The sequence below is a fragment of the Emydura macquarii genome, unplaced genomic scaffold (assembly GCF_026122565.2).
Source record: "Emydura macquarii macquarii isolate MOO-44397 ecotype Brisbane River unplaced genomic scaffold, CSIRO-AGI_Emac_v2 contig_2768, whole genome shotgun sequence".
In the NCBI taxonomy this organism is placed as follows: Eukaryota; Metazoa; Chordata; order Testudines; family Chelidae; genus Emydura; species Emydura macquarii.
This window is the reverse complement of record NW_027132905.1, coordinates 51,097,183-51,117,956: the sequence shown is the minus strand read 5'-3', so window position 1 is coordinate 51,117,956 and position 20,774 is coordinate 51,097,183. Positions and strand designations below refer to the sequence as shown.

The following is a 20,774-nucleotide window of genomic DNA, read 5'->3' as shown; positions in this document are numbered from 1 at the left end:
GCTGAGTTATTTCACAAGCCTCTGCAATTAGATTGCCGTGTTTGCAGTAATTAATATGCGCCAATTAACGCTACAGCAGGGAGTCGAGCCATGCCAGGGCGGCCCTTGCACAATGGGTTTTCCTGGTTCTCTTTCCTGTAGGCAGACCAACGAAGCCTGCTGGGTGCTTTGAATCTGCCCTCAGGTTTTTACTGTTGCAGGGTCTGGGCTAAACCCTTGCACCCGGGACCCTTTCCTCTCTCTCCTGGCCCTGACGGTGACTGACTGCAAGTCACGTCCTCGTTCTGTGCCTCAGTTTCCCCTTCACCTGATGCTGACCTGCCCCACGAGGGGGGGGGGGGAAGGGAGTTAAGACTTAATGCCAGTTTGTCAAGTGCTTTGAGCAGGGTGGGACTTCGAGGTGGGTGATCGGGGCGGGTGGCGCCCAGGCTGCCAAATCAACATGCGGGGGGTGGGGACAACACATGCTCCACTCGGCCTTTTTTTTTCCCTCAGCCACTTGGGGACATGGGGGGGGGGACCAAAAATGTTTCCTGGCCTGGGTGGCAAGACCCTGCCTTTGAGACCAGCCGAGGAAAGGTGTCAAGAGCAGCACACGGGGGGGGGGGGGGAGGGGGGCTGTTAACATCGCGCTCTGGGTGAGCTATCGGCAGGGGAGGGGGGGAGTGTCCCCATTATACCAAAAAGGGATGGTACAGTTACCTCACAGGCTCTGCTCCCCCATGCTAGGGCAGTTGGGGTCACTGGGACACCCCCCCCCATTCCTTCTGTAGGCCAAGACACCCCCCCACCCCCGACCCTTTTCTTGCCATTCAGCCAGATCTGCACCGAATGTCCCCCGGGTCCGAGGCGCAGCCCGGCCCAGTCCCTCCCCACTGCCACCGCGGGCTCGAGAACCCCGGCTGTCGAGATTTAATGCCAGGCCCGGTGCACGCTGGGCCCGGGCGCTTGGGGAGGGACCGATCTGCTCGGTGTCACCTGGAGCCAGGCTGGCTGTGTTGACTAAGCCCGGCAGTGCTGCCCCTGAACTGGACAGGCCACGCCACGGCAGCACGTGGGGCCGTGCGTCCACCTCCCCGAGAGGCGGTAGCGCTGTCTACGCCGGGGCTTGGGGCAGCTCCACTGCACCACTGGGGGTGTGGATTTTTCACACCCCGGTTGGACAGAGCTGGACTGACCGAACCCTTCAGTGTAAACCAGGCCTTAGTGCAGCAGTGTGGGGGCACCCACTGTCCCGGGCCAGGACCGTTCCCACTGTTGTCAGCCTGTGTTGGCACCTGTATTTCCCCTCAGCTGTCCAGCAAAGACATCTGCTCTCACCCCTCCAGCCGCCCCAACTGGTGCCTCTCTTGAGCGGAGACCCTGCATCTCTCTCCCTGCCGACCAGAGCACGGCCAAGCTGCACGGCTTCCTGACCCTACTGTGATTTTCCCTCTTGTCCACTGCGGCCGTCAGTTAGAAGCTACCACCCAGCTCCGTCTAAGCAATCCCATTGCCGAGAAAACATATTAACGCAATAGAAGAACGTGCATGCTGGCTAACACATCCTCACTCTGCCAAGGGCTCTGGCTGTGATTAGCCCTTCAACCCCCTCACGGGGACACTCCCTGTGGTCATAAGTTCATCACAGCTTCAGCTCAGAACAAGCACTCAGTCGTGTGGAGCCCCAGCCTTTCCCTAAGGATTGGGGCTCACCTGGGACCAGAAGTCCTGGCCGTTTGCTGGATCAGAACCCAGGCCCAGAGCCAGTTTAAAACCGAGCTGTTTAGCCGAACCCCCTTTCTTTGCCGGCTGTCCCTGGAGCATCCCGCTGGAACTAGAATATGCAGAGCTCTCCAGGAGGTGGCTTTCCTCTGAAGATGTTACAACCTGAGTGCATCTGCCTACTCCCTCCCTGCTGTTCCTCTGTCTAAGCTTCCCATGGACATACAGACACTCCCTCAGCAGCGCACAGACAATTGCTGTTTTCATAATGGCCTCCAGAGATATTCAGCTCAAGTCAGAAAGATTTCACTCGGTTCAATAGGGTTTGTCCGGGACATTACCGGCCTGTCCCATCTCCCTCCTACAGAAGTGGGTGTGTCGAGGGTGCGGCCCAGCCCCCTAGGGAAACCCACAGATTTGTTTCCTGGATAGAGCTTCAGCACCTAACCTGGCATGCTCTTTACCATGAGTCACTTCTGTACCATCAGTGTGGAGCGCGAGGATCCAGCGTAGCATTTTGACGCTAGACCCTTGAATCTGGTGTAGCCAGGCGAGTGGTCCTTACACAGGGCAATGTCGCCCAGTCAGGTAGGGCTGAAGTTTGCCGACGGCCCACGCCGCGGCCAAACCGTCTTGCGGTTTTGTTGCATCATTTTTTTTTTTTCCTGGAGGAAGCAATTTCTTGCTCAGGTACCTGATGAGGTGTCTCTGGGCCAGAGGCACCTCTGAACACCAGGAAAGGCTTCTCAAAGCCTGGGCTTACCAGAACTGGGCTGGTGCTCACTTCCTTCCGCTTGCCAAGGGCCTGTCGACACGTTTTGGGTCAGATGACCTTGTCCGGCTTCTCCTTTTTACGTAGCTCAGTGATGGAGGTAGGCGGAGCAGAACGGCAAGGGAGGCACCTCGGGTAGTGTCCCGCCATCCCGATAGCAGATTGGACCCGTTTGCTTGTCTGAGGAGTGAGACAGGTCTCAAGCGCCTCCACCGCGGCAGGCTGGGTTTGTGCGGCCTCGTCATTGTCCCGGGACAGACCCGGTCACGCTGTTGTCAACGGACTGTGTTTGCACTGGATGCACAGAGCAGAGCCCGGGTGGCAGCTGCTGTGTCCTGTGATCTGATGCAAGTCCACGGGAAGAACAGGCACAGCCAGAGCCCCCCGTTTATCTCGTTTCACAAAATGCTCCAGCTCCAAACGGCCCAACACTCACTGTTAGCGTCTGGTGAGCCTGGAAACGGACTCCGTACGTCGGCCCCGCGTCCCTCTGCATCCACCTCACACGGCACTGCTCCCACCGCCTTGACACGGCAAAGCTCCCCCGGTCCCCTACAGCACCAGCGCGCGACAGCGAGCAAGTCAGACGGCGCTGGGGAGGGGACAGGCGGCCATTGACGGCTTCGGCAAAAACGATCAGCAGCGAAAGGGTTAACGACGCCCACATTTCAATGGCGTCATTAGCCTTCCAAGTGAACATGGGCGCACCGCCCTGCAGTGAGGCAAGAAGGACCCAGCTTCATGAACATGGCGCCAGGGCCGGGGAGAACCGACTACGACGAGGGGCATGTGACTAGGCCACTTCACGCATCTCTGAGCTATTGTTTCGAGCCGTCTCCCGGCAGATTGGGGCCGTCCACATGGTACGTGCTAAGCAGCTTCACCACTGCGTGCACAGGCCAGGGCCGCTCGAAAACGTTCCACTGAACCTTTTGTAAAATTGGGGTGTCAAATGAATGGACATTTCTGCAGAAAGGGTCAGCTTTCCTCTAACATTTTCAATGTTTCATTGGAAAAACCAACACCCCCCACCACCACCAAATTTTCTGCCAAAAAATTTCACCTTTTGGCCAAAATGTTCAGTTTTGAGTTTTTTTAGACTAAAATTCAACCTTTTTTTTGGCAGAGAAAAACCCTACATCTCAACCAGTTCTACAGACTGAGCTAGTACTGAGCTAAACTTCACACCGCACAGGTCCCCCGGCCCTGAACACAGCAGGGAAGAATCTGCGTGCCAAACAAAGCTGATGATAGAGTTGCGGGTGAACCAAAAGCCCCTCTTTGACCACCCCCGAAGTCTGGGACACCGCAGATCTGAATTCAAGCTAGGCCCATCACTCCCTGATAGGGCTGGACGTAGCTAAATTCCAACCAAGTGACATTTGATTGGTTTGATTTATTTACTAAAATAAATTCTTTAACAAAGAATCTGTTTTGATTAGCAGCAAAAATGAGAATTTAAATAAAGATAAAAAGAAAAGTCAATGCTGTGGTAAAATTAAGGAGACAGTTCTGGACTGGAGCTAGTTATGGGCTTGTTTCCCTGGAGCGTTAACCCTGAGACACGTGTCTTAGGGAAGGATCTGAATTCGAAGAGCGGCCTGGCAATTGGAGGAAGCGCCATGCAACAGGGGACTGTATTTTTACTGGCTGGAGAACAGAATGCACAGGGCACAGATGCATGTGAATCTCCCGGCAAAATTCACCACAGCCACCAAGGATACCAGCCAGGTGTGCGTTCCCAGAGTGAAATTAACCAGATCTACGCAGCCTGCTGCATCAGTGAAATATAACCTCACTGATGAGCTTGCTTTGAGTTAGAAAGACCACAGCCAGGGATATGTTCCCTGTGGGAAAACATACCAGAGCTAATGAGGACATGCGTCTCTCCTGAAATACAGCCCAGCTAACGAGACCCTTGTACAAGCCAAATGCACCGCTCTTCCTCTGTGATTGCCTTGTGTTCCTGGCCTGGTGCCAATCAGCCATTGCAGATCAAAGCCGGGATTGCTTTCCCGTCAGGGGAGGATGTATCAATCCACATTACCCCGCTGCTGTCAGTTGCATTCGCTCTGCTTGTCAGCCGAAGCCACTGTTCTAATCAACTTCTGGTGAAACTTACAAGAAGACGGATGAGAGGGTCAGAAGCAGTTTGCCCCAAGGGACAGATAACTCCCCCAGGGGACGGGCCAGGGTAACTTTGCTATGAAAATACGCAGCTGTGTACATAACCTGCCGGGTAAGCGCCAGCACCCAATTCATAGAGCCTTCACATCAAAGGAATTCTTCTCGCTGCGCTGAAGGGAACGGCGAAGTTCTTAGGAGGGAAGGGAGTGTCACATGTCAACGAACTGCCAGCGCAGATCAGTTAGCCCTGTGCTAGTGGGACCAGGTTGTATTGAACGGCCCAGCCCTCGGCCCAGCGAATCGGTCAGCAAATTGCAGCCCCCGCAAGCCCAACGCTTTCCTCCCGCGGTTAGAACAGGGCTCTACAAGGCAGGACGCGGGGGCTCTGTTCCCAGCTCTACCACTCGCTGTAGGCAAGACATTGAGGGCCAGATCCTCAAAGGGATTCAGGCTCTTCATTGCCACTGAACTCTGCAGACGTTCGGAGCCTAAATGCCTTTGAGGACCTGCCCTAACTGCTCTGCTCCTGGGTTTCCTCATCTGTAAAGTGGGGAGAATAACGACAGGCCCTTTGAGGAAGGGACGGCCTCTCGCTGTGGTACGCACCGCGCTTGGGGCAGGAGGATCCCCAGCTTGGCTGGGGCTTGCAGGTGCCACTGTCAGACACTGGAATAACAGTAAATACTGCTCCAGCCCTGCCTCCTAGGGAGGGACAGGAGGGAGCGGGCACCTGCTGGGAAAACTCCTGGAGATGGTCAGATGGAAAGAGCAGCAGCAGTGAGCTAATTACGGACATCCCCTGGGGCCGCCTGGGCATTGAAGGTGACGGTGTGGGAAGCCCCTTGCCAATATCATCCTCCGTCGCCCCGGGAGGGACGTGCAGCCTGTCAGCCAGCCAAGCCCAGTGGCCGGCCCACGCCAGGACCCCCGGCATTGCCCCACAGAAAGGGGGAGTGAGGGCTATGGCTCCAGAGAGCTCCAAAGCGCCGAGCTCCGACCTGGCTCCCTCCAAGCCCGAGAGGATCTGATCCCAAAGGCTGGCATGGACCTGGACTTTCAGCAAAGAGTCCAGGGCTGCGAGGAGAGACCCAGCCCCCATCTCTGCCAGGCTCTAGGACAATCACCTTGTTTATGGCACACCTTAGGGACGGGCAGGCCTGGGGGTCTACACACACACACCCCGTCCGGTGGCACTGGCCTGGTTTAAAGAATCTGCCATTTCAGGTTGTAGGGGGAGGACCCTGTTCACTAATGAACCACACACTGGTGCTGCCATTTCACTTCTCTGGGGCTAAGAGAATCATGTGTTTCTACAGCTCCTCTTTTGCCAAAGGGTCTGACATACACAGCAGCACAAAAATGCAGCCAGCGCTGGGGTGGAGCCCGGGACACAGGGCTCAGCCCAGGCAGGGAGAAATATTTGGAAAGACGATGAGATGGGCCAGAGGGGCTAAAGCCCACCCAGGCCGGGGCTGTAAAGGCCTGGTCCGGTTCCCGTTGGCATCAAAGGGAGTTTTGCTTTAAGGTCTCAGTCGAAAGATCCACAGGGCAACTAGCGTGACCAGGCCCTGCCCTGCTTCTGATGGCCGGAGGGCAGAATCGACCAGGCCAGGACTTGAGCTGTTGGCTCCAGAGAGTATTCGGTCATCTAGCGGGGCTGTCAGCCGCCCAGCTGACTGGTGATTGAGCTGCGCCTGGCTGCATAGCCCCTGCCCAGGAGGTCACGGCATAGGGAGACCCCAGGCAATGACAGCTGACAGTTCAGGCTGGAAGCCAGAGAGAAGCCCCAGGGCTGCGTGTCACCAGCAGCCTCAACCGCGAGCGCCTGCTATTGCCAGGCCGGCAGAGGAGCCCAGTGCCATCCAGCCCCCCTTCACCCCAGCCAGCAAACGCAGGCAGCACGTTGCAGACGGGAGCAGCCCCAGGCTCCTGCCTGCTGGGGGATAACCCCAGCCATGCACCACTGCAGTGCGGGGATCTGTAAGGGGAGGGGGGCAGCTTTGCCCTAGTGCCCCCTCTGCCCCCCCGCCCCAGCACCACACACCCCCCCCCCGCCCCAGGCATCTCGCACTCCATGGAGGGGACAGAGCTGGCAGCCCTGATGCCAGCCGGCTGGAACCACCCACCAGTCCCCCCAGCGCTGGTTTTAAAACCATCCCCTCTGAACAGGCCCCTCCGGGGCCAGGGGGGCCCAGCGCAAATGTGCTCGTGCTCGGACTGCTGGTGTGCAGGGAGCCCTGCCTGCGCTGCTGCCCCCCCCCCCCTCATTCTCACCCTGGGCTCCTTGGTCCTTCTGTAGCCAGCGCTTGGCGCTCGGGGTGTCAGCTCTCTGGGGCAGGGACTTTTCTGTTCTGGGTTCATACAGCACCTAGCGCACCGGGGGCCTGGACCCTGGCTGGGGCCCCGGGGCCCCGTGGCAATGCACGTTCATCAAGACTGATCAGTCGGGGGGACCGAGCCCTCCAGTCACTGCCCTGCTCCCGGGGTTAGCATGTACCCCTAAATCGATGCCATTCAGGACCCACATTACAGCCTGGGACCTTGGCAGCCGGGCCTGGGACGCAGCCCAGCAGGGAGCAACGTGCTGCGCCGTCTTCACAGGGCGGGGCCGGACCCGGTGACTCGGTTTCCTTCTGCCTGGCTCAGCCCCTGCCCAGAGGCTGCTGTGGAGTCATAGGCCTGGCGTAAGGCCAGGGAGCCAGACTCAGAAGCAGAGCTCTGCTGTCCTCTGCTGTCTGCTCCACAGGGCAGCAGCCCCACACTCTCAGCAATGGGGGGGCTAGATGGAGGGAGATCCCCCCCCCCAATGCAAGCTCAGAGGCAGCACCATGCACTGAATGGAGAGAAAGCAGCCTCCGCCCCACGGCTCCATCCCAGCCTGCGACTGCGAGAGAGATCTCTGCCCCCCCCAGCACCACATGGCTCAGCCCCCGTGCTTTGCTGTCTGCTGGCAGCTGACAGGACCCAGGAGGCAGCCCCTCCAATGGGGTAGGGCAGGGAAGGACTGGGGGTGGGGGGGGTCTAAGGTCAAGGGCCGGGCTCCTGACCTGGAATTTGGTGTCAGCTGCACGTGTTCAGCCCTTGAGAAGCTTTCCCCTGCACGGTGGTGCTAGAACAGCTCAGCCCTTCTCCCCACGCCCCGCTTAGAAAACAGCCACCGGCTGGCTGCCCTGTCCCCAAGTCTACGGCACGCAGGTCTTTATAACCATTTATTATTGATTCTGTGATGGTGATGCCCAGGGGCTTCCACCTCGCTCTCGGCCCCCGTGTGCTAGGCGCTGTATGTACAGAGCGAGAGAGACACCTTAAGAGTCCCTGCCCCACGGAGCGTACAGTCTAACGCCACCCGCATTGTCACTGCCAGCTGAGGGAAGCTGAGGCCCAGAGCCCTTAAGTGACTTGCCCAAGAGCACTGAGAAAGCTGTCGCAGAGCCAGGACTTGACCCCCCCCCCGCCCCCCCCAGTTCCAGTCCCAGCCTAGCCCCTCTCACCCCAAGACAAAGGTGCTTCCTCTCAGCTACGGTGTGGGGAAAGAGGAACAAAGAAGGGGGGAGACAAACAGGCTAGAAGTCACAAGCTGGGCAGCAGACAGCTCCCACCCTCAGCCGCTCCTCCCTGAAGCTAATGAAAATCCCCCCATCCACCACCCCACAGTGGAAACAGCTGGACCCACAGACCAGGGCAGCAGAACATCAGAGCCCCCCCGCTAGTGTCACTCAGCCCCAGGCCGTCCTGCCCTCTCGGCCCAGAGCAATCCAGGCCGGGAAGACATGGCGAGGGCTATGTGCACAGCCACACCACGGCCCCCTAGAGAGACACGGCCAGGGCCAGGAGCTAAGACCCCACAGCAGTAGAGCACAGCTGGGGTCCCCAGACGGCCGCCTGCCCGACTAAAGCCCACCAGAGGCCACTGAAGTTGCTGCCCCGAGACACTGGGCTTGAGGGCCTGCGGCTTGCTCTAGGCCAGCACGGAGCCCCCGGCAAACACACCTCTCCTGCTCAGGGAGCGGAACCGGACAAGCTCACTTCGCAAAAATAAATCCAGGGCAAACAGGCTGTTCAGTGACCACAACTCAAATATCCTGCCTGGGCAGATACAGCAATCGAGAGACCGACCCTCCCCCCACATCACTTCCCGCCCCACGGGGGCAGGGCGGGATCATCTCCTCGGTGACAGGAACATTTAGGGGACACCTCTCCCCCCAAGAGTCAGTGGGGAGCCTCCTCCCCTTTGACGGGAGATTTGGGGAGCTTTTAGCTTTGAGGGGCACCCCCCAGGTGCTGAGGTTCTTCCAGCAGCGCGAGGGCTGCACTGCTCCAGGCAGACCCAAGACACCCCGTGACACAAGAACCCGGGAATTTCAGGGAGACGCCAGCGTTGCCTCCTGCTGGCTCCCCCGCCATTGAGGTCACGCCTACAGCCTCCACCCCCAGCCTGCTGGCTCAGCCAGGGGCCTGCTTTCGAAGGGCTGCCAGCCGTGACCATTTCCGGGCAAAGGGTCTCGCCCCCCAGAACTTCCTACCCGCCTGGCACACGGCAAGGCTTGGCTCTCCCAGGCTGAGACTCTGTACCCCCCGCACTGGGGCTGGTCGGGCAGGACCCCATTTGGGCAGAGGTCCCAGAAACAGGGGCATGCACCACATCTGCTCCTGACCCCCACCTGCCTTGCTTCTAGGAGTGTACGGCTTTTAGAGAGACCAGCTTGCCACACCCCTGCACCCCCTATCCCCCCACCTCAGCCAAGTCCGGTGCAGCCTGGGGAGGTGACTGCAGCAGGCCATCCCCCGGAGTCCCCAGGCCTGTGAAGGGCGGCTGTTCCCAGACACAGCTCCATGGCCCCGCTCCAAACCGGTGCAGGGCAGCAGACTTGCGCGGTCGCTGCAGGTCCCCTTGCGCAGCAGACGGGCGGGCATCTTCCAGGAGAGCAGCCAGGGACAGGGAGAGGAAAGGCCAAGGGTGCTGGAGTCCCGCTGGCCGGGCCCCAGGGAGTCAGGGACCAGCGCAGGCCTCTCGCAGGGCTCGGATCACGCCCGAAGGCCGAGGGGACGCCCGGCTGGTTATCAGCGAGATCCACTCCTGCCTCTGGGCCCTAGGAGAGGTCGGAGAGAAGAGGGTCACGTGCTAAGTCCCCGTAACCCACACCTGGGGGCTCTTACCTTTCCAAAAGGGGAACTCCCCAAGCCACACGCCTGCCCTTCAGTTTGGGGGGAAGTTTCCCAGCCTGAGACAGGCCAGCGAGCGCAGGTCAGTCCTGTTTTCTCCCTCCCCTCTTGGGAAAGGTTGGGCTAGATCCACCCTCCTCTTCCTCCACCTCGCTGCCCACTCAGACACCACCACGCCTCCCCCACCCCAGTACCACCAGTGCACGGCCCCGCAGGTTTCCCAGGAGGGGGCGGGGGGCAGGACATTCATGGGGAGGGGTTCCTAGCTCTGGGCCCCCTTTGGTCTCCCAGAGCTGGATGCCAAGGCCACAGGCCCCCGCGGACCCAGGAGGCACTTGGAGAAACCCAGGCTCCGACGCTCCCCCACTGTTCAGCTGCTAGCAACTTCCAGCTTGGCAGATCTCCATGGGGCCCCGAAACCCCTTCCCCACCCCAATGGTGTCCCAACGCCCCGCCCCAGCTATCACGGCTTTGCGTCTACACCCGCCCTACACGGCTTGCGCCACCCAGGCCAGGAATCTCCCCACCCCGCCAGCAGCCAGAGCCTCCCCAGCGTGCGGCCCTTCGGGGGTGGGAGCCCCCCACTCACTGGCTGGCTGCTTTGACGATGAACTCCGAGCCGGCCCCGAGGTGGTTGCGGGACAGGCACAAGAGGAAGGCAGTGTCGGGGAGCCCCAGCGGCTTGGCTTTGAGGAGCTCCGCTCTCACGTGGCAGGTCTGGGCGTAGTCCTTGACGGAAAACCTGCCGTCGCTGCGGGGGAAGCGCAAGGGGTGGCGTTTGCGGGGCGGAGGCAGGCGACCAAGCCCCCCCGCCCCACGCCCAGCTCCGTGGCAAAGGCCACGGCAACTCCCACGTCCCCACCTGCGACCTCCGGCTCTCACCGGGGAGAGAAACTGGCCCCGGCACCTCACCCATCCCACCCTGCCTGCTCCTCCTGCCAGGGCTGAGAACGCAACTCCCCGCCGGCTCCATCATGACACCGGAGAGGAATTTCAGGGGGGCCCGCCTGAGACACAGGCATGTGGGGGCCTGGGAGCAGCAGGCTGAGTTTTGGTGCTCCGGGAGGTTTTGGTGCCTGTGGCCAGGACAGCGAGGCCCCCCCGTGGCAGAGGCTGGAGCACGGGGGCGGCGCAGACTTACTCCCTCCGGCGGGACAGAAGCAGCAGGTCGCTGAAGAGGTGCAGGTGGATGGGCTTGGTGTTCAGGCGGGGTCTGTACCCCACGCCCACCTCCTGGATGAGGACCTGGGAGAACTCCCCGGCCCTGACCAGCCAGCGGCCCTGGCTGATGAGCGGGATGGACTGGAGAGAGAGACACAGACAGACCCGGATCAGCGGCAGCCCCGGCACAGAGACCGTCACGGCGCTGCCCCATGGGGGGGGGGGAGGGAAAATCGGTCCTGGCCTGAGCTTGCCCTGGCGCTTCCTATGGGATCCCGGCAGGGCACTGCCTGCAACGGGCCAGATCCCGATAGCCTGCAGCACAAATGTTTAACTGAGCTGCCGGGGGCGTGGGGAGGGGGGCCCAGCACCCGCCAGCAGCGCTTCCCGGGCCAGGCTGGGACAGCGGCAGTGCCACGGCGTGCTCAGCTGAGAGGTGCGATCCTGGCACCGGGCAGCTCGCCGGATCCCACACATCTCTACCGGCTCCACCTCCTTCTGGCCCTCCTCACCCCACCCCAGCTACCGCATCCGCCACGTACCGCCCCCGCCCGCCCCATCTGGGGCCAGGTCCCCGAGAGCCGCCCAGGCCCAGAGCCGGCCCCCACCTTGGTCTTTACAAACTCCACTTGCTTCTCCAGCAGCACCAGCTCCTCCGTCTGCTTCATGCGCCGCACGTTCTCGTTGCACTCGGACACGATCTGAGGCAGGGCAAGGAAAGCCGTGGGCCTGGTGGGCAGGGAGCTGGGCCCTCTGGCCAGGTCTCCCGCCCCCGCCTCCCCCCCCACCGCCTCCCTTCGTCCCCCGGGAGAGGGCCGAGAACAGGCGGGAGGAGTGGGGAATCCAGGATACTTCGTGTGTCCCAGGGGAGCAGATCTGACGTGAGGCAAGAACGGAGGTCGGGCCCTCGATTCTTTTAACCACAGCTTTTCTGCTGGTCTGGTCCAGCGTCAGGAACCCAGCTCCTGCTCCCGTGACTCCTGCAGGAGACTCTGGGGACAACTAGGGCAAGTCTGCCCACAAGAAAGTCTCGCTGGAGACCTCCGGGAGAGTCAGGGAAGACAGGATCCGAGATCACTACGCTATCAAACAAGCAGGGAGACCCTTATTTCAGAACACCTTCCAGGTGCTCCGAGCATCACACGCCGGCCCATGCCTCTTTTATTCCCCCCTTTGCAGTCACCTTTTGCTGCGTTCTGGCCTCCCTCGGGGAAGGAAACCGTGCGGCTGGAGCTCCAGAAACCCACAAGCAGAAGCACTCTCCCGTGGGAAGGGAGACCCTGGGCAGCACCCCAGGAAGGCGGCACAGCATGCTGGCTGGAGGGCTCAGCCAGCTCAGACCTCGCTGGAGAGGAAGGTGCTGGCGGAGGGACGGGCCCCCAGGGCCAGAGGTTTTTAAAGCACAAACGGCAGCGGGGCACTGAGTGACCAGAACTGCCCCAGCACAGGGGCCGACAGGATGCAGCCCAGGTGGGAAGCAGCCAGGGGCTGAGTCTGCGCCAGGTGGAGCAAGCGGAGACACAGGCGTGGGCAGGGACATGGCTGACTCCGAGCAGAGAGCCAGGAGCAGACCCCTGCCAGAAGCCTGCCTCCTACCACCTCTCCCCGCCCCACCGGGGAGCCGGAGGACCAAGCGTAGCTCATCTCCGGACGCTGCCTCGCGGGGTCACCCCGGGGGGAATGGCGGGCCGAGGCAGGGAGCAGCACGGCCAGCGCTGCGATGCCGTTTCACCAGCGCCCCCCCGGCGGCGCCCTCACCTCTGCCACTGCCGTCAGGGCCGCGCCGATGGAACTGGCCAGCTCGGAGCCCGGCGGGGCCAGCTTCAGGATGCTCTGTGGGGCAGAGCAGAGATCAGGAGAAGGTCTCCATCCTGCCCCCCCATCCCTACCGACCCTTCCCTCCCCCCAGCCCTGGGCCCCCCTCTCCTCTCAGCTCCTGCCCCTGGTGAGTTTGCCTCCACAGGGGAAGCGGAAGGAGAAGGAACTGCTTTGATCGCCCGTTTTGCTCCGGCTGCTGTTCAGAGGACGCTGGCCGGGCAGCCTGTCCCCCCCGAGGCAGGATCTCTGGGAGGCCGGCCCCAGCCAGCCCACACGGCCGTTGAACCCCGAGTCAGAGCACGGACCCGGCTCCTTGCTCCAGCCCCTCACCTCCAGCAGGATCTTCAGGCGGGTGATCCTCTGGAAGGGCAGCACCAGGAAGGATTTCAGGGGCTGCCGCCGACACACCGGCTGCTCCTCCAGCTTCCTCAGGACGTGTCGGAAGCGCCAGTTCTCCCGCCTGCAGCGTGCGGCAGAGAGGGGGTGGATGAGGGGCCCTGAGGTAAAGCGGCCCCGAATTCACGGCCCACCAGCCTGCTGTTCCCTCACTCCACGGAGGGCAGGCACCAGGGCAAACCCTGGCTGGAGAGGCCCAGCTCTGTGCAGGCAAGGCCTGAGCGCTGGATTGCCAGCCCGGGGAGGTGAGGGAGGAAGGGATATGCACGATGTCTCCGGGGCCTGGGGTGCGTGGGAAGGAATGGGGAGAGGGCGAGATCTCCCAGAACCCTGCAGGAAAGCTGCCCCAAGCTGGGAAGGTAAACAACTCAAATGCAGAGCCAAATCCATGCCAGCCCCAGCTCACGTCACGGCCGACTCCCCTCTGCTCCCGGTTACCCCATCATGCACCCACTAGACCAGAAGCCAGCAAGCTGCTATCCTTTACCGTTCCAAAGAGAACCTGCAGCTGGCAGTGGGCCCTGCCAAGGGAGGGGGGGAACGTGGTTTCTCCCTTCCCAAATCCATGAGCAGGCAGAGGAATGGGGTTAGCTGTCCCCAGTCATCAAAACAACGTGTTAACTCTGGAACTTAATGACAACCGCTTAATGCAGTGGTTTTCCAGCTTTTTTCCTTTGCAGATCCCCCCCCCCCCCCAATTTCAAATGGAGATGCAAACCCCTTTGGAAATGTTAGACACAGTCTGTGGACCCCCGGGGGTCTGCGGCCCACAGGCTGAAAGCCACTGGCTTAATGTAACAATTGGTAACCATTTCCAGCAGAAACCCCCCTCCACAATGGGGAAGTCGGAGGACGGAGACTCAGTGAGTTATTGAATTCTTCCCAAGGGGCTGGTCAGTCCATTCCTCTGGGCTGTGTCCAGTCTAGCTCCAAACCAACCAGGCATCCCCCTGGGGGGAAGCGCTGCAGCCTCGCAGCCCGCACTGGCCTGCCGGTTTACCCAGGATTCGCAATGTTCCCTTTCTCCTTGGTGCTAAGCTTGGAGAGGAGCCCTCTGGGACGGGGCAGATGGGCTCTTCCAAGGGAGAAGGGACACAGACAGCGGAGGTGTGTGTGGGGGGGGAAGCAGCTCCCCACTATCCCCCCCCTCACCGCCCACTCCACACATCATCCCACCCACTCCTCACATCAGCTGCTGCATGAGCTGCTCCTGGTACATCTGGTTGGTGACGTAGGGGAGGTAGACCCGGTGGAAGGCAGGGCAGTGCTTCAGAACCAGGGTCCCCAGCCCCGGCAGGAAGACGTCCTTGTCCATCTGCTCCTCGAGCTCCAGGAGGAATCTGCGGAGACAAGAAGTCGCGGGAAAGCATCCTGCTCCTGGGCACGGCGGGAGCAGCCGGGAGCTTCCCCTGCAACCAGTGCTCCTGCCTCTCCCTAAGCGCGAAGCACCCCACACCCAGCTCCCCCCCGGCTGCAGTTACCTTTCGCTGACGTCCTTCACCTGCTGCAGGTTGGAGAAGAGACGGTGCATCTCGGCCCTGGTCAGCGTCTCCCGCAGCGCCAGGGAGCCCTCGAAGTGGCTCGTGGCCACCAAGAGGCTGCGCAGGTAGGAAGCCTCCGACGTGATCACCTCAAACATGGCCTGGAGTGGAGACGGTGCGTCAAAGGCCGGAGGAGAGCGACCCAGCCTGGCAGGGACAGGGGACGCCACACGCCGGGTAATGCGCTGCTCCCCTCTAGTGCCCGCAGCCAGGCAGAGTTGGGATAGAGAAATGCCTCAGCCATGCCCCTTCCCTTCCCGGCCTCTTGTGCTGGGGACTCCCGCAGGGAGCGGCACACACCGGCCAGGCCAGGGGCATTTCCAGGGCAGAGCCGGGAACACGACCCAGGAGCCCAGCTCTCACGCCTGGGGCTGAGTCGACTGACTGCGGTACCCCTCGCTGTGTGAGGAAAGCGTGTGTCAGCGACCAGCCCTGCTGGGAAAACACGGACACCTAAACTCTCCCCCCTGGGGCTGCTTCTAGTAAAGCAGCAGCCCCAGGAACCCCACAGGGCGCTGGGAGGGGAGCAAATCCCCTCTTGAGGAGGAGATGAAAGGAAGCCATTGCGAGCCGGGTGGGGGCCAGCCCACCAGCACCAGCGCCCACAGGGAGCAGTGCACCCCAGAGCAAGCAGCAGGGCCCGCTCCCCCCTGCACTCGGCTCTGGGCTGGCAGTACCCCTCCAGGCCGACAGAGACCATCCACTCCCTGACCCCGCTGCTGCCAAGGCTGCTGGTTATTGCTTGACCCCCAACACGGGGGCTGGGGTTTATCTGGGGTGACCCGAAGGGTCAGATCGTCCCTTCTGCTCTCACCACTGGCGGTGCTCTGCAGAGATCAGGCTGTGGCTGTCTGCAGATCGTCACCCCCCCATTGCCAGCCAACTGCGTAATCAAACCATCAGCCCCTGGCAGCCGGAGAGCCAGCTGCCCACCTGCCCACCGCCACCCGCTGGTACCTCCTGCAGGTGGTGCTGCTGGGGCGTGAGGGTCTCCACCAGCCGCCGGCTCTTCACCTCCGGGATCTCCTGCCAGAAGGAGAAGCTGTAGTCGCGGGGGGACACCTGCGAGGAGGCGCCGAGCAGCGAGGAGGAGAGGAGGCCAGCGAGGGACAGGCTGGCGTCCACCCGGAAGGACGGCTGCTTGGGCTTCCGCTCCGCTGCCCGGAGGTGCTTCACCCAGTAGTCTTGGTAGAGAGGCTCTGGGAGGGAGTGAAATCAGCAGGACGTTCACCACAGGCACCTGCTGGTCAGCGGCCAGCCAGGGGCTTCCACAATAACTGCAAACATCTAACGATTAATATAATCCCAGGCCTAGTGACACGACCTCCCTGCTCCGTGCACGTCCCTGGACATTGGGAAAGCCTCTCCTGGACTTCAGAGTGGTCCTGGTCGTTTCTGGGCCCCTGCACAGCATCCCCACGAGCACCGATCGCCAGCGCTCATCTGTAGCCCGCTCTCAGCAGGAGCTCAGCCCAGACAGAAGCTGCCTGATGCCTTCACCATTAACGGCCGGAGAACTGAAGGACCACAGATAAGTAGCCCTCCCTGTCCCCCAACCAGCCCTTGGGTCTTGGAGGTGCTCTCAGCAAATTCAGAACATAGTCATGGCCAGATCTCGGGTATTGATGTCTGTCTCTCACGGTTCACACACAACCAATCCTGCATATTGGCGGAGATTAGACTGGATCAGTGGCTCTCAGCCAGGGGTCCAGGTACCCCCAGGGGTCCGCAGAGGTCTTCAGCGACTCATCTAGATATTTGCCTAGTTTTACAACAGGCGACATAAAAAGCACTAGCCAAGTCAGCACAGACTAAAGAGCGGGTCGGTACTCACGGGTTTGCACGTATTTCGATTCCCTCCTCCACTTGTCCGTGTCCTTTGCGCCTTTCCCCAGCGGGCGCCGGAACAGTCTAAAAAGCAGCGAGAAGAACCTTTTAAACCGGGTCCCACTGGGAAAACCCCACACCAGAGCAAACACGAAGTTCCCGCTGGGGCTCTGGCCAGCGTCTCCTGCAGGGAGACATTTGCAAGATCCGGAACCTTGCTAACTTTGGAGTGACAGGGTTGAAACGAGTCTCTGACAATGGGACGAAGAAAACTACATGGTAAGCAGAACACTAAGCAGCGGGTCTATCGTAGCGACTGGGAAACGGCCGTCCGGCGGTTGAAACAGAGTGAGGACTGCCAGATTCTATTCTGGGTTTTGTCACTCATTTGTGTCCTTGTGCAAATCAAAACCTCTCTGTGCCGCCTTGTACACAAGTGTAAAAGGGATACATAGCGACTGCCAGGTGGATCAGAACTAAGGTCCATCTAGCCCAGTGCCCCGTCTCTCAAAGCGGTCCACACCGGCCAGAGGGAAGGCAGAGAACCCGCAGTAGCAGTGTGGGATAATCTGCTCCTCAGATTAGGTCTCTCCCTTAGAGATTGGTTTAAAACACGGAAGTGGGAGGTTTTACATCCCTCCAGAATTGTTACCATTAATCACGGAAACGCTGGATATTCGCGTTATCCAGATAAGCATCCAATTCATTTTTCGGATCTTGTCAAGTTCCAGGCTCAACAACATCATGTGGTAGTGAGTTCCACAGTCAAATTGCACATGGTGTGATACAGCGTTACTTATCTGCCACACCAGAGGTGTGCAAGACCATGCCGCAATCTTTGTAATGTGTCTATCCCCACAACACTGCTGGAAGGTAGGGAGGTACCCTTATGCCCATTTTATAGAAACCAAGTGAGAAGCCAGTCTTCAGAGGCTCAGACAGCCAGGCCATTTTCTGGCTGCTGCCATCTCATGCTCTAAAATCTTTCATTTCAATCCCAATGAAGCCACTAGCCCTTTGGATGCAACCATAACCATAAAAATGGGAATGGAGGGGAGCACAACACACCAAGTCTGCAGGCAGCCTGGACCCACAGCTATGGGAGACCAGACAGGAGCAGCCCCCTGCTTAATTCAAGGAGTTGTTCACTCTGAAACCTAATGACGATGAATAAAGCATTGGCCGCTCAGGGCACCAAAGAACTTAGAAGTATGATTATATTACAAAGAGCTGCCCAATCTACGGTGAGTGGCACTTCGTGGGCAGAGCTTGGTTTGCGGTGAGAATTGAGGGTATTGCTAGGTCCTCTCCCCATTCAACCCGATGGGGGTTTAGATCTGCACCCCATCCAGAATGATTACTGGGTGTTGCCACGGATATGCCAGTAGCGTCAATGAAAAGGAAGCAAGAATCCCTCCCTATGCACAAGCCACGTTGCAACTGACACCCCCCCCCCCCCCCCCCCAGCCACAGGACAGTGATGTGGGAAGCTCCCCAGGGGGAGTGGGTTACCTGCGCTCCGGACTTGGCATCAGCATAGCCGTGGCTTTGGAGAGATCTTCCAGGGAGCCATGCAGGACCTTCCTCCCCGGCACCGGGGTGGGCTGCTCCATCCCCGTTTCCAGCAAGCCAGCAGGGCCTGTGGGCCCCACGGGGCTAGGGGGCTCCTCCACCTGCTCCTCCGGGCCTGCGCTCTCGAGGGACGCCAGCTCGGCTGTGGGCGGAGGGGGCTGGTAGCAGAAGGGGGGAGGGACAGCACCACCCAGCAGGTCAGCCCCTAGGGAGAGCAGGAGCGAGGGGGTGAAGATGCTGCAGGGGCAGAGGGGCCCGGCCTGGCACCGCGCTGCACCGGAGCCACGTTGTCAAAACAAAACCCACGCCTGCCTCTGCTCCCCATCGCTACTGGGCTGGGCTCGGCGGCGCCACCAGGGATGCTGCCAGCCTCGCGGGGCCCAATCAGAGCCAGACGCTGGCAGGGCAGGCTGGGACGCTTGGCAACGGACTCTGCATGGGGAACGTGATGCTACCTGCCGGTCCCATCACTAACTGGAAAGCACTAGCCTGGAATGGGGGGGGCTGCAGGCCAGGCCTGAGGGTACTGGCGGAGCCGGGGCAGGGCTGGGAATAGCAGGGGGCTGCAGGCCCATGGTCAGAGTTCATGGACGGTTATTGGCGAGCAGCTCATGCAGGGTTCTCGGGATCCAGGCCAGATGGCATCAGCCAGAAACCCAGAGCCCGTTTTGGGGACAATCCCAGTGCCCAGCTAAGCACCCAACGAGGTGAGGGGGGGGGGAGTATCGGTCCCCAGGTGGGGGGGGAGGAGTCTCTGGTCTGCAATGAGCGATTTTGGAAACTGGGCCCCCGTTCAGCCAAAGATGGAGGCGTTAATCGGGGGGGGGGGGGGGCGGAGGAACAGCCACGGCACACAGACACACACACACACACACACACACCTTCAGCAGCGTCCACTAGAAGCAGGACCCCCTCCTCTGCACGGGCCTCGGCCGCCGAGCCCGGATCCCGGGAGCCCCCCCGGAAGACGCCCCAGCGGGCTGCGGAAGGGGCCTTCGGGGCGCGGAAGAGGCCGGCCAGGAAGGGGCAGAGCTCCTGGCGGCTCTCCGGCTTGGCCTGCTCGGGTCTCCGGGCCAGCGGGCAGGAGCCATGCCGCTTCACTGGTGCCACGGCCCTGGGCGGCGAGTCGGAGCGGGCGCGCTTGCGGCGGAAGAAGTCCATGAGGGCAGCGCGAGGCCTGGCGGAGCAGGAAGACGGGGGCTCAGCTCTGAGCGGGCTCACTGGCTGGCCTCTCTCAGCAGCTGGGGCGCCCACAAAGTCCCACTGGGACACCAAAGGGTTAAAGTCCCTGCCTGCCACGCCCACCGGGCCACCTGGCACTGCACCCCACATGCCGGGCACACGAGCCACCGGGCTGGGGCTCCCGGGACAGGTCCCTGGGAGGCAGGGAGGGCAGAGGTGGATTGGGGAACCCCCAGCTCCCGGCCCTGGCCAAGAGGCTGCTAGCCCAGGCTCTGTGCAACTCCAGCCCCACATCTGGGCTGGGCCCACAGCTGCAGCCCCCGGCCCAGGGGGCAGGTGCCCCGCCCGGAGGTCATCTCCAGGGGAGTTTGCCACCATGCTGCAGGGCGGGGAGCCCCTCAGTGCTCTGGGAGCAGGACCAGCCAAACCAGCAGGGCAAAGCACCCGAGGGACTCCGCTCCGGGCTGGGCGGGACAGGCCTGAGGGGCCAGCTGGCCCCCTCCCTCTCACCCGTCCACCCACAGGGAGAGTCAGTGCAAGGACCATGCCCTGTGCCCATCACCCTGCCCTGAGCAACAGCGGCCGGGTCCCACCAGGCCCAGGGCTCCCAGGGCTAAAGTAGCCACCTACCTGGAGGCTCCCCTCCCCACCCAGGAGAGAACAAACAGCTACTGCTGCCCCCACCTGCAAATAAATAACCTGCAGGGCTCCCTCGTTAGCAGCTCCTTAAAGGGGCAGCGCACCAGGGCATCAGCCACGGGCGGCAAGCCCAGGCTCCCGAAGGAGCAGATGGCAGTGGGGCAATGAGGGCGGCACTGGGGCACCCCAGATCCCCCAGCCTAGGGCTCCCGCTCCCCCCGATGGGGGCTATTTACCATTGCAGAGAGGGGCAAGGGCAGGACACTGGGAGATCTCCCGGCACCAGCCTGGTCCTGGTTCGTAAGCTTGGGAGGGGAGCACGTGGAGCCGTTCTGCAGACGGGAGGCCCCCAGCCCCGATGACCCTGTGAGGGTCCGGCCTCAATCCCAGCTTCGGCCTGGCCCCGCTGCCTCCCTGAATTGCCCTGCCTCCTGCAGCTGTCCTGTTGTGCATGGGTCACGTCAGGGGTGAGCTAAGCCGCGGGTGTCTCCACCCAGCCAGTGGCTGGAGCCAGGGGCTGGGAAGCCCTCGGAGATCCAGGAGGGTGATGGAGATATCCCGGGGCTCACCCTGCCTGCTGCCCCGCTCGGGAGGGGATAGGGCAGCCCGTCTGCAGCGTGCTGCCCTGGGGCTCGGTCAATGTTCCCCTTCCTCCCCAGCACTAGCTGCCTCATCCGGCCCCAGAGCCAGGGCGTTCCCAGCCCCCCGGGCTCCTCTGGGTCTCGCCCGGCAGTCACAGGCCCCTTTGCCTTAGGCTTGCGCTGCACGCCAGGGTGGGCACGGCCCCAGGAGGCAGCGGCGCTTGCAGGGGCTGCTGGCTGACGGCTGGCAGGGACCTTCCCTTGCTTTGACGTTGCCCTGTGAACTGCCCT

The 20,774-nt window shown here is 61.4% G+C and overlaps 1 protein-coding gene across 1 annotated transcript; it reads right to left on the bottom strand.

The window, feature by feature from the left end:
• Positions 1 to 7,042: 7,042 nt before the first annotated feature.
• On the bottom strand, positions 7,043 to 19,924 carry LOC137165137 (rho guanine nucleotide exchange factor 19-like). The gene is made up of 13 exons (XM_067566223.1): positions 19,894 to 19,924; positions 18,963 to 19,258; positions 18,022 to 18,286; positions 16,517 to 16,593; positions 15,640 to 15,881; positions 14,623 to 14,783; positions 14,329 to 14,481; positions 13,076 to 13,205; positions 12,686 to 12,760; positions 11,536 to 11,628; positions 10,908 to 11,068; positions 10,356 to 10,517; positions 7,043 to 9,693 (listed from the first exon to the last, which is right to left on the bottom strand). The coding sequence occupies exons 2-13, from the start codon at positions 19,240 to 19,242 to the stop codon at positions 9,594 to 9,596; spliced, it is 1,899 nt and encodes a 632-aa protein (XP_067422324.1). The 5' UTR covers positions 19,243 to 19,258; positions 19,894 to 19,924; the 3' UTR covers positions 7,043 to 9,593.
• Positions 19,925 to 20,774: the final 850 nt, after the last annotated feature.

Bases quoted from the DNA above. Each gene is read 5' to 3' on its own strand.
- LOC137165137 (XM_067566223.1), bottom strand. From the start codon at position 19,242: ATGGACTTCTTCCGCCGCAAGCGCGCCCGCTCCGACTCGCCGCCCAGG. The intron at 15,882-16,516 runs GTGAGTACCGAC...ACTCCCTCCCAG, and splicing joins ATCGAAATACGTGCAAACCC to AGCCTCTCTACCAAGACTAC. The intron at 14,784-15,639 runs GTACCAGCGGGT...TCTCCACTCCAG, and splicing joins AGCAGCACCACCTGCAGGAG to GCCATGTTTGAGGTGATCAC.